The sequence below is a fragment of the Myotis yumanensis genome, unplaced genomic scaffold, assembly GCF_028538775.1.
Source record: "Myotis yumanensis isolate MYYU_CA2020_CCGP unplaced genomic scaffold, mMyoYum1.0.hap1 SCAF_10, whole genome shotgun sequence".
Classification (NCBI taxonomy): domain Eukaryota; kingdom Metazoa; phylum Chordata; class Mammalia; order Chiroptera; family Vespertilionidae; genus Myotis; species Myotis yumanensis.
In genome coordinates, this window is record NW_027223761.1 from 8,766,612 (window position 1) to 8,779,493 (window position 12,882).

A 12,882-nucleotide genomic window follows, 5' to 3' on the forward strand; every position below is an offset into this window, starting at 1 on the left:
GTTAGACATTTATTTCTATAACTTGTGAAGTGATCCCCCTGATAAGTCTACTACCCATCTGGCACCATACATATTTATTCCAATATTACTGACTGTATTTTCTATGCTGTCACTCAGCGTCTAAGCTCTCACCCACATCTGTGGTTCCTGAAGGGGCTTCCACAATCTCACTTTGTATTTCTAATGCTTCCAAAATAACCTACTTTCCTAATCCTAGGGTTTTATCCCCAACCACCCATCTTAGTAAATCTTTTCTAAATGGGCTAATTGGCAATCTCAGGGCAGCTGTGAAATCTGCTTTTAAAAAAAGTCTATAATTAGGTCAAGGAAGAGAGCTTTGTGGGGTCTCAAAGTGTGAATCACTCAGGACGGATTCTGTTTTACAAAGTTGTGCTCCATTCCTAAAGGAAGCCCCTCACTGCAGACAACTCTAGGGCACGTTTCATTATGGTAGGTTTAAACTCTTACATTAGTCAGGATTCTTTTGGTTGCAAGTGATGGAAATCCAGCACAAATGGGTTAAGTAAAAGGGAATTTATTACTGAACATAATTGAAAGGTCAAGGCTTCCGGTGTGGCTAGATCCCAGGGATCATGCCATGTCTCCCATATTTATCTTGCTCTCTCTTCACTCTTTGCTGGCTCCTTTTCAGGCAGGCTGTTACCTCTTAGCGGCAGCAGCACCTCTAGGCTTGTAGTCTATCTTCTTAGAAACCTCCATGCCGAGAGAATGCCTGTTTCCTGGTTGCTCTAGCAAAAGCCCTGGGATTCAGTGTCCTTGGACCACCTCCCTCTGACCAATCAGTGTGGCCACGGGGGTGTGATTGTACAGCCTGATTCTCATGCCAACCCCTGGAGCCAGCGAATGCCACAGAGAACAGCATATGGGTACCAGGCAAACAGAGATCACAGGTGCTCTCTACATAGGTGTAAGCCCTCGCGGTGAGGGAGTAGGTCTGTTGGTGTCTGTGTCATTCATTCCCTGGGCTAATTGCAAGGGTAGTGTTTTGCTTTGGGAGTCCTAATGTCTGTTCTAGACTAACAGGGTGTGGCTGCCATGCTGTGACATGCTGGGTGTGTGATCCTGAAAAGGTGTGTATACCTGCCAGATTTCTGGTTTCCCACAGAGCCACTGAGAACAAATAAAGCAACTGTTTTACCTTCAACCCGTGAGTAGATAGAATGTTAGAATCAAGACATAAAATAGGTGGTATTTGGGGAGTTCGCTCAAGATAGATGCTCTGAAATGCAAGTTATTAACAGGGGGAAACTTCTTGTTGGATGAGAAGGAAGTTGGTGATTTTGTCATTCAAAGGATCACGTGAAAGTCGCCTGTCCCCACTGGGCCTCACTCCCCACTTGTGTTACTTCCTGTGGAAAAAGCAAAGCAAAGCCACAACCTTCCTTCGTTGCTGTTGTTTTCCTCCTCAAAAAGTTCCTCTCATGACAAGCGGAAACAGGACAGTGTTGGCAAATGTTGGCGTTTCCGAGGGGGAACTAAGGGGAGCCTCTGACCGTGCTGCTCCCTGGGACTGACGTGCTTGGTGCCCAGGTGGGCATGTGGCTGCCCGTAGGTCTCGGCTGAACTGTCACCTCTCCTGGGAGGCCTTCCCCGCCGTCCTACCTAAAGTTGTCCCCCATCATCATCACCCTCGGTCACATCCCCTTGTTGTTTTTCTGAACATTAACATAAGGCTTTTATTGACAACAATACTATACTTTATGGTTGATTAAACACACACATATGAATATTACATATAGAGGGTGACCCCTCCCAAAATGTATACATACTAGTACACTGAATAATTATAAAGGCAGTGTTTATTAAAATACATTTCATGTTCAAAATTGAGCTATCAGCTATTGAAGTGTGTGTCACGTTTTTGAAGTCTAGATGAACAGGTGTGTGTGTGTGTGTGTGTGTGTGTGTGTGTGTGTGTGTGTTTATTTTGGCTTTAAAAATTTTTTCAATTACAGTTTATTCGATATTATTTTGTGTTGGTTTCAGGTAGACAGCATAGTGGTTAGAAAATCATATGCTATATAAGTGTTTCCCCTGATATTTCCAGCACCCAGCCGCTACCATACATAGTTATTACAACATCATTGACTGTATTCCCTAGGCAGTACTTTACATCCCCACAACGGTTTTGTTGTGCTTCTCATCTCCTTGTTTTTCTTACGCAAGGGGCTTACACTATTTAGAGAGCACTTATCACTCTGAAATTATCATGTGGTTTATCTGTCTCTCTCATTAGAATGTAAGCTCTGTCTTGCTCACTGTGGACCTTCATCATCTTTCATGGTGACTGGAACATAGTAGGTCCTCAGTAAATATTAGGTATGATGGACGGATGGACCAATGGATAGAGGAGCCCCAAATTGCCTCTAGTTTATAACTCCTTAGGCCAGAGGGGAAACCACTGTGGTGAAGGTAGAAAAGAAAGTCTATCCAAGTGGTAGTATTAAGCATCCCATTAGCCTCCGGGTTTATTAACACATCATGGAGCCCTGCCTGCAGGATCGGAAAGATGAATAAGAACAGGAGGCTGCTGAGTCAACAGTCAACAGAAGCAAGTTTGTTCTTCCAGTGTTAGCTCTTTTCAAGGGTCAAGGGAAAGCCATTGGCCTAGCCATCAGCAGGATTTTAGATGAGGTTGCAGTGTTGCAATTGATTGTAGTTACCAGATGAAAAGAGCATTTACAATTCAGCCAAATAGTTACAGCATCTGGAAAAAAAAATCTTTATTCCACTATTTCTATGGCCCCTGGTGACTGGGGAGCAAATGCCATCAATTCTGAGATTTGTGAGTCAAATCCAACCAGACCCTTCATTGGTTGCCTGTATTTTGGATCAGTGGAGAATTCCATCTGTCAGGGCATTTGCTGCATCATAACAGTTGTTGGATTTTCTACAGGCAACAGACGAAGAACTCTGTCTACCGAAGCCGGCAGTCTCTGAATAGCCCAAGTCCGGGGGAAACGGAGATGGACCTTCTGGTGACACGGGAGCGACCCCGGCGTGGAATTCGTAACAGCGGATATGATGTAAGTCTCTGTTGGGCCAAGCTTTTCTTTCCCTGAATGCAAAAGGGATAGAGTATCCCATATGTTTCAGTTTAGTGTATAGCTGTGGAATTTAAAAATGCAGTAAAATCTTTCCTGTTTTATTATTTCTTATTACCTATTTGCGAAGTAAGACTATTTGGAATGGCCAGAGTAAGAATGATTGGTACAAGGGTCTCAATTTCCAAATGCAGTCATTTAGAAATAGTTCAGTATCGGCCTTAAACTCAGAGATTCTACACTCTGTTCTTTCCCCCTCTGTTCTTAGAAACTTAGTATGAGCCATGGCCATGGGTTAGGACTCATTTGAGGACAGGCTGCTTTTCATCCATAGCAATGCTGAGGAGTTGGATTTGTTGGTTGCATAACTTCTCAGTTTGCCATGGACACGGTGAGGTGTCAACAGGGAGATTGGGTGATTTCATGTGATGAAGTACATGTGATGTGCAGTGATATCTCCAAACTGCAAAAATTCTGCCAATCCCATCAAACTTCCCCAGACGATCAGTTATGATTTGGTGCCTCCTGTCACATTGTGCATCCTGTCGCATGTCACTGCACCCGTTGAGTTGCGCTCATGTGAACGATACCCTGCTGAGATACTCAGTAAGCTTTACCCAGCCCTGGAATGTCAAATGGTCTTGAATATATTCTTAGGTCTTATGAAAAGTGTTTCTTTCCCATTCTTCTAAAATGTTTCTCTTATTACAAATAAAAAGTTTTCTGTAATAGAGCTATGATTGAAATATGTCTGGATAAAGCTTTGTCATAATTTGTGAGGTTGTCATTTGAAAATGACACTTGATTTCTTAAACATACCATACTAATTTAATGGCAAGAATATTCCCTCCTCCCCCCCTCCCCCCTCAGGATTGGTCATTGTTTTCTACAGTAGCTAAAAATGGAGTTCTTTAATGGTCCAATTAAAATCAGAGATAGCCTACCTAATTTGAATTTTTAATTACCTTCCTTATGTTTAAACTTAATGTTTGTGTTGGTGGTGATATCCTTCTCTCTTATTTCTTTTTCCTTTTTTAATATAAGATAGTTTCGTTTTATAAAATTCTAGATGCTTTGGGCAAATCATTTTTCCCCTCCAGATTAAAGTGTTCAATATTTTTTTTTTTAAGTGTTCAATATTAATTTTTCTCCTCGTAAAAGTATTTCTTGTACTAAACTCAGTCATCAATTGAATAATCAGCCTGTGGTTGACTATTGGGCATTGGACTTTTCCTGTTCATCTCTCCCTACCGACAGTGCATGTTCTTTCTGGCTGCTGGTAGCTGGGGGAGCTTTTTCTTCTGCTAGGCCCTAGGGCATCTCTGAGGTATGACAGGATTCTTAAGTTATCTCAGGTTTAGTATTTATAGGTTTCTTGTGAGATTCGAGGCACATAAATGTTACTATTTGAGGAAATAGGCCAGAGGTTTCCGTATTTTGAAAAGAGAACATTGCAGATTTTTTTTAACCACTGTGCCAAGAGCGAGTACTCACTTTTGGAATGTCTTGTTAGTAAATTACCTGGAAGGAGAGAGATGATTTTTAAAAGGAGGTTGCTCACCCCTCACAAACATGTATAAATATCCCAATCATCGATTACATTAGGAAGGCACTAATAGATTTTTTTTAAAATATACATTTCTTTGCAGTGTGCATATGATCTCAGAAATAATAAGCAAATACGTTTCCTTAAGAGAAAATGATCATCTAGGGAACGATTTTTAAGAATATAGAACTCGCTCCTGTTGACTATGAGAATGAAATTGCTTCTTATATCTCCTCCTGTGTTTTTTATTCTAATCATATGAAAAGTAGCTATCATTTACTGACTGCACCCTGTAGATCAGGCCCTATGTCAGTCTTTCCATGTGTGTTGTCTAATTGAATCTGAAAAGTCAATAGTCAGTTAGGTATTCTCATTATGCCCATTGTCCAGATGGGAAAACCAGGGCACAGAGCAGCCACATAATTTGTCTGCCCACCTCCAAAGCCCATTTCCTTTTTTTTTTTTTTTTTTTTTTTTTTAAATATATTTTATTGATTCTTCACAGAGAGAAAGGGAGAGAGACAGAGAGCTAGAAACATCGATGAGAGAGAAACATCGATCAGCTGCCTCCTGCACATCCCCTCCTGGGGATGTGCCCGCAACCCAGGCACATGCCCTTGACCGGAATCGAACCCGGGACCCTTCAGTCCGCAGGCCGACGCTCCATCCACTGAGCCAAACCAGCCTCGGCAAAGCCCATTTCCTTAATCACCATGCACTATGACTTCTATCTACACCCACCCTACTAAACATCTGTCCTCACCTAAATATAGAGCATAATAGATATTCTGTATTTCTGAATCTCTCGAAGAGGCTCAATGTCAGGTCTCCCAAGAATTCTTGCATAGATATTCACACAAGCAAAAAACGGATCAGCAGATAAAGTAGAAAAAGAGAAGAGTCATCGTTTTTAAACAATGCATTCGTTCTCTGAGCTCTTGATTTTCCAAAAATGTCGAGGCCTTCCTGGCAAAGGAATCCATTAGCCCAGCAGTGAGCAGGTCATTCAGTTGGAAGCTTGTCAGTCTTTCTGCTGGGACTGGGGAACTTGAAGCTGGGCCAGGATTTCCAGTCATTTCTGCCAGATTGGGAAACACCAGGGGGACCTGCTCCTTGACATGGCAGAAACAAAAGCCCTGGGAGATTGATTCAATTGTGTATTTTCCCAAAGGTGACTACTTTAGCGTCCCAGCCGAAAAGCCTGCGTGTAAAAACAAACAAACAAACAAACAAACAAACAAACAAATACGTGCTCCACAGGCAAATCTTAGCGCCAGGGCTGATGGAGGCCTGGACTGTTGCAGGTTTTTCCACAGGCTCCTCTTCGGGCCTGCACAGGAGAGCCTCTTAGCTCCAAGGGCTTTGGGAATCAGTGTGTTTTGCGAGAATTCTGAACCTCCTACTCAAGCTAACAACTAAGGGATGTAACACACTCCTGGCAGTACCTGTGGCTCATTTGGGTAGTAATTTTCTAGGAGGAAGCACCCCCTATAGAAGAATGCATGATTTTAGAAAGATGTCCAAGACTGATCACTCCTCGATGGCCAGACCGCATCATCAAATTAAATTGTGGCATTGACATGAATTCCTCCCAGTGCATAAAGTGGGTACAAGCGATCATGTCAGCCTAATATTTAAAAGCAAAAAAGAAATCTGTATCTCAAAATATTTTTTAAATGTTCTTTTCCAAATGAAAGTCATAGAAAACAATGAAGCAGCGAGGAAAAGAAAATGGCCCAAATGTGAATTCTGGGGCAGAATAAAAACCCAAGTGATTATTCCCCCGTCGGCCGAATTAATAACCTCTGCCTGTGGCTGATGAATCAGACTTTGCTTCCAAAGGGCAAGTAATTAATTCGATCGTTCCCCAGAAATAAAAACCAACCCGGATCTGTGTTTGGAGTTTAAAAATCTACGACAGGAATGGGGTCAGCTATGTGCCTTGGCTGTGAAGGAGACCGAATGGATTGTCTGACTTACAGCTTCGCAAATGAGCGCTGACGTCCCAGAACGAGACGCCTTTGCAAGCCCCTGCCCTTAGGTTTCTCTGGGCACCTTGTCCAAGGTCCCACGCCCTGCAGGCACTCAGAGAGCACTCGAGGCAGAATGGCGGGCTCAGACCCTAAAATGTGGGCAGTGGGTTGAGACCATTAAGAAGGATGATGGGTGCATCGATGCACCGCAGACGGGAGATCGAAGGCTCTGCCACGGCAACCAGTCATTGGTTCTCATCCCAGAGGCTTTCTTTCAGGGAGATGGTTTGAAATGTTCGGGAACACCAGCTGCTTCTCCATCTGAAAAGTTGATGTTAATCTACACAAAAAGGGGTGCTACACCAGAGAAGGTTCAGCTGCAGAAAACATGAAGCCATTTAAATAGACAAAACACGACTATGAGGAATTGGATGCTCCTCAAGTCGTCGGAGGACTGGAGCAATGTTCCAGAACATTCCTGAGGAGGGGCCGCTGCCTCTGCCCGAAGCAGGAAGATAGGGAAGCGGCCGCCCTGGGTCTGACGAGGAGCAGAAAGATGGGCGCTGCCTCATGTCCTCAGCCCAGACTGCACACTAGTGCACGTAATTACCAGAGCTGACGTTTCAGCCACGGCCACCGCCTCATGGAGGGCCTGATGTGCATGTAGCTTAACCATCTGCCTCCGCACTACAGGAGTGCACGCTGCAGAGAGGTTCCAAAGGCCCGTCCACTGTCCCCAGCACGCACCACGTGAAAGGGAGACGAGGCAGCATTGGGAAGCAGTTGGGGGAATCGGTGGAGGAAAGCAAAGGGGGAGGTGGGAGCATAGCTCAGCGCTCAGGCCCCAGCTGCCTGCCGAAGGCCGGGTGCATTGTGCTGTGTGTGATGGGGTGTTTGTCTTGCTGGCCTCTCTGGGCTGACAATGCAGCCGGTTTCCCTTTGATCCAGGTGAGCAGGTGGAAGGAGGCCAAGGAATCGGAACAGTTGTTTTGATGGGTTCCATTTGCAGGGGGATGAAATATGATCTGGAAAGTTCCTCCCCCCACCCCCTTCTGCAATAGCCTATAGCAAGTCTGGGGCCTTCTAGATACATTTGTAAATCCCATTATTAACAGGACTCTCTCTTGCTCGCCCACTCCCACCCTCCCCCAGCATCTTACCGCTTCGGCATGACGGTCGGTCGGAGGCCAGGGCAAAGCACAGGAATGTCCTGGCAGCTCATGGTGTTCCCGGTACAAGGTACAATCAACTTCTAGTTTCATTGAGAGGCAAATGGTTGGATTTGGAGGCTTTGTCCTTCGCCTCAACCTGCTGCTGCCCTAAGAACTGGGTGCTCTTGTGTTGACCCCACTCCCCTCACCGTGACGACACCCCCTCAGCATCCCACCTAGAACCATGTTACATGTGTCTCCCATCTCAGCCTTCAATTTCTTTATCCTACCTCTGCCAGCTGGTTCAGCTATTAATAGCCCTGGCTTCATCTGTTATCTTAAGTTAATTTATAGTACATTGTATTTTTTAACAGAGGCTTTTAATCCAAAGGAAATGCATGATCATCGGAAATCAGGGTTCGTCATTGAGCCTGATGTGGAGGTGTTTGGTGGTGAAGGGGGCCTTTGGGCATAGGCAGTATCTCACCTGCCTCGTGGCTGCCCACAAAGATGGAGGCCCCTTGGCAAGTAGGGGGAGGAGCAGGAGGCAGGTTTAGGAGGCAGCAGGCCAGGTTTCAGGATGGCCCACTGGCCTCACTCAGAGCCAGGCCTTCCCTGCAGGCCCAGGACCTCCCCCAACTCGGGCAGATTCCCACTGGACAGGAGACAAGCAGCTTCCTTCTGTCGTGAGCGCACAGTGCCATCTGCCTGCTCGTTCTCTGATTCCTGGGATCTGGATGCCGCCTGCTCCTACTCTTTACCGACCTCCCCTCCAACCCTCCCGCCCCTTGACCAGTGTAGCCGCTTATTACAGGCCAGGGTCCCCAGCGTGCTCTTGGTATGACTACCTGTAGGGGAAGGGAAGGAAGCAGGATTGGGCAGAGTTCAAAGCTGGGCCATGCACAGATACTACAAGGTCTCAGCTGCCCCGCGGGGAGCTCTGGAGCTCGCATGGCCCTGCAGAGTTGTCCTGAGTAACGAGGTCAATTCCCAGTCGATAGCGGAGCAGCTGGCAGTGTGCCCGGAGCTGGGGGAGTGCGCTCTCCGGTCCTGAGCAGCACAGCACAGTGTCCTCTCTGCGCTAGTCCCCCAACCCTGGTTCTCCTTGGCCCACGTGTGGCCTCCAAACCCCTGCAGGAGCCAGAGGCCAGCAGCAGGCAAATGAGAACACCCCTTGGGAACTGCTCTCCCATTCATTTCCTCCAGCAAACATGTATTGAGTGCAGTGGAATCATTGCATCATATCTGCAATGAACATAGGAAAATTCAACAGCATAAGCCCTGAAAGACAAAGGAAAAAGATCATTTAAATATTATTTTTTTGCATATTTCTTTTAAGGTTGTAACCCTGAGCCTTGTATGTGTACTGTGTGGCCCCTTTAAGGATTTTCAAAGGTTTTACTATACATGATAATATTTACCTCTCCGCTGGCATTAGCATCTAAGCCCCACATGTACAACCTGTGGGAGGCTCCATGGAGGAGAGAAAGATGGATTAACTCTAGTGCTTGACCAAGGTGCTTTTATGGACAGACAGGTACACACACACACACATACACACACACACACACACACACACTCTGCTGTGGCAGTGACCTGGGGTGGGAGCAGGGAGTCCTTCTGAAGGTTCGAGCCTGTCTGTCCCACAGCCTCCGCTGGTTCCAGTCCCCAGTACTCACCTGCTGAAGCCGTCAAATAACTGCCAGAGGAATTCAAAACCATACACCCTCGTATAACATCCTTCAGTGGCTCCCACAGCTTCGGGGAATAGACTCAAACTCTAAGCTAGTGGCTCGGGACTCACCTGCTCTGGCTGGCCAGGGCCTGCCCTTCTACCAAAGCTCACCACCTCTTGGCTCCAGCCCCACGTGCCCTTCCCAGACTCATCGTGTGGAGTCCCGTCTGTGTATGTGTGTCTTTGCACGTGCTCAGAACATTCCCTCCAATCTGCTCCATGCAAACAAGGTTTCTCAGCCTCGCCACTATGGACATTGGGGCTGGATGATTCTTTGTCTGGAGGGCTGTTCTGTGCATTGTAGGATGTTTAGCAGCATCCGTGGCTTCTACCCACTAGATGTCTGTAGCACCTCCCCATTGTGACAACCAAAACTGTGTTCAGACCTTACCAAGTGTCCCCGGGGGCAAACCCCTTTCCCAGGTGAGAACCGCCTGTCCAGGCATTGCTTTCAGAACTCGGCTGAACATCATCTCCCCCAGAATCTTTTCCGACCCCTTATCTCCGTGGGTCTCACTTAGATGCCTGTCCTTTGTGTTCCAGTAGCTCCTGGGACTCACTCCAGTCAAATCTCTCACTCCCTGTCTTCCAGCTGGGAAGCAGGTTTATGTACATGACTGCCCCATCGGACTCCTCAAGGACAGGAATCATGTTTTATTCATGCTGGAAACCTCAGCACCCGGAATAGGAACTGGCGCGTAGGAGATGCAGTGTCTGTCTTTGCTGAGCAAATGAACAAACAAGTGTGTCGGCCAGAAGAGGTGACTCCTGTACTGAGACCTGAAAATAGGGGGCAGATTTATAACTCTGAACTATATATAAACATTTGCTTTGACTGGCCTAGGAAGAGTATAGACAAGAGGATGTTACTACTGTTTAGAGTTAAGTCTAAATGGTGGTTATCAGTTAGGATGCTTTGGCTAAAAGAACAGAAAGCTCACCCAACTCAAACTATCTGAAGTCATTAAGGGAATGTATTGGGCACCGTGACTCCGGGCATGGTGTGGTTGGGGCTCCGTTCATTTCTCTGCCTCAGGCAGCACTGTCCTCTTCATGTGTTGGCCTTGTCTGCAGGTTGGTTCTCTCTGGTGGGAAATGGCTGCACAGGCTCGGGCCTCACCTCTACATTCTGCTTTGACCAACGCAAGAAGAGAATTTCTCTTCCCAAATGTGAAATAAGGTTTATGGGTTTTACTCTAACTGAGCCACTGTAGATCAACGGCCCACCCCTAATCAATCACTGTAGCAGTGAGGGTAAGGGGAGGAGGAGGCTTACGCGGATTGATTTAACTCAGTCAGATCTCACCAATGGAGCTGCACCAGCTTAGACCCCCCCGAGACACAGGGAGAAGAGTGGATGGATGCGGGGGCCGTCCACAGGGCCCCGTACTTGAAGAACATTGGTAGTTGGGCTTATTAAGGGGCAAAACCACATTATCCTCCCTGTCAGTCCTCCCTCCATTTCAGCCTCTCATCTTGGGTCGACCCTCCCTCCGTAAAGGGAAGGATCAGTGTGGTGATGAGCCAATGACCACTGTTCCCGGGGGCTTGGGAAGCCCTGGCTGAAGTTAGAGATTGTGTTTCAGAGGCAGAGAGAATGACAGAGAGGGGTTCTGTGAGTCTGTGGATTTTTCAAAAGGAGAAAAAGCAGGTGGGAGTTGGCGGTGGGAGAGGCTGTTTGGTTATGGAGCAGTGCTGACGCTCAAGGTTGACCCTCTGTCTCCAGCCACCTGCAGTGCCCACTCAGCTAAGAAGACGAGAAAAAGCAGGTGATGACTCGCGTCAAAACCAAGAAGCAAAATAGCTTCCTGCGAGAGAAGCCACTCTTTTGTGTTTACTTTCAGGTTGATTCCTTTTTAAAAGGTGTTTTTAATTAATGGACAGTGGCTCATAGATTATTCTCAGCGTTCACAGAATTACTATGGGACAGTTATGCTCCTAGCCCCTGGAGCTGGGCTGCGTTCAAGTTCCAGCTCAGTATAGCAGTGTGAACTTGGGCTAGTTACTTCACCTTCTGCACTTTACTTTCCCATCTGTAAAGTGGAGATACAAATGGTACCTGCTTATAGAGTCCTTGTGAGAATTAAATGAGCTGTCACACTCTGGCTAACAGAATCCATGGGGGAGAGAGAGGGATTCACATTTTTCTTTTCTTTTCTTTATCAGATTTTTTATTCACTTGATTTTTATTTTTTATTTTTTTACTTAGTTTAGTTTAGTTTTTTTAAATGAAAGGTGGTGTTTGTGCAAAGGGTGGTGTGTGAGTGAAGGGTGGTGTGTGTGTGAAGGGTGGTGTGTCTTCACTTGATTTTTAGATTAACTTTTTGATAGATGTGTATTTGTTGTTCATAATTTTTATCTTTACCTTTTTCTTCTTCTTCCTCTTCTTAAAGAATACCTTTTAGCATTTCATATAATACTGGTTTGGTGGTGATGAACTCCTTTAGCTTTTTCTTATCAGTGAAGCTCTTTATCTGACCTTCAATTCTGAATGATAGCTTTGCTGGATAAAGTAATCTTGGTTGTAGGTTCTTGCTATTCATCACTTTGAATATTTCTTGCCACTCCCTTCTGGCCTGCATAGTTTCTGTTGAGAAATCAGCTGACAATCGTATGGGTACTCCCTTGTAGGTAACTGACTTTTCTTCTCTTGCTGCTTTTAAGATTTTCTTTTTGTCTTTTGCCCTTGGCATTTTAATTATGATGTGTCTTGGTGTGGATTCCTTTTGTTTGGGGTTCTCTGCGCTTCCTGGACTTGTAAGTCTATTTCTTTCACCAGGTAGGGGAAGTTTTATGTCATTATTTTCTTCAGATAGGTTTTCAATATCTTGCTCTCTCTCTTATTCTAGCACCCCTATAATTCGGATGATGGGACGCTTGAAATTGTCCCAGAGGCTCCTTACACTATCTTGATATTTTTGGATTCTTCTTTCTTTTTGCTTTTCTGGTTGGGTGTTTTTTGCTTCTTCATATTTCAAATCTTTGACTTGATTCTTGGGATCCTCTTGTCTGCTGTTGGATCTCTGTATATTATTCTTTATTTCAGTCAGTGTATGCTTAATTTCTAGTTGGTCCTTTTTCATATCCTCGAGGGTCTCACTAAATTTATTGGCGGTTTCTAGAAAATTCTTGAAAGACCTTATAACTGTGGTTTTAAACTCTATGTCCAGTAGTTTGCTTTCCTCCATTTGTGTCGTTTGTGATCTGTTTCTTTGTCTCCGCATTTTTTATGCTTCCCTGTGTTGATAGAGTGGCTTTCTTGCTAGGTGTCCTATAGGGCCCAGTGGCTCAGCCTCCCCAGTTACCTGGGGTGGACACTCTTGGTGCACCCCTTTGTGGGCTGTGTGCACAGTCTTGCTGTAGTTAAGCCTTGATTGTTGTAGGTATCACTGGGAGGAATTGACCTCCAGGC

At 45.6% G+C, this 12,882-nt stretch overlaps 1 protein-coding gene across 2 annotated transcripts in view; it reads left to right on the top strand.

The window, feature by feature from the left end:
• The window catches only part of KIAA1549L (KIAA1549 like), a 98,547-nt gene that overhangs the window by 58,654 nt on the left and 27,011 nt on the right, over positions 1 to 12,882 (top strand). For both annotated transcript variants that reach the window (XM_070427759.1, XM_070427760.1), the window contains exon 15: positions 2,918 to 3,047. In XM_070427759.1, coding sequence (XP_070283860.1) covers positions 2,918 to 3,047 — 130 coding nt within the window. The remainder of the gene's footprint in view (positions 1 to 2,917; positions 3,048 to 12,882) is intronic.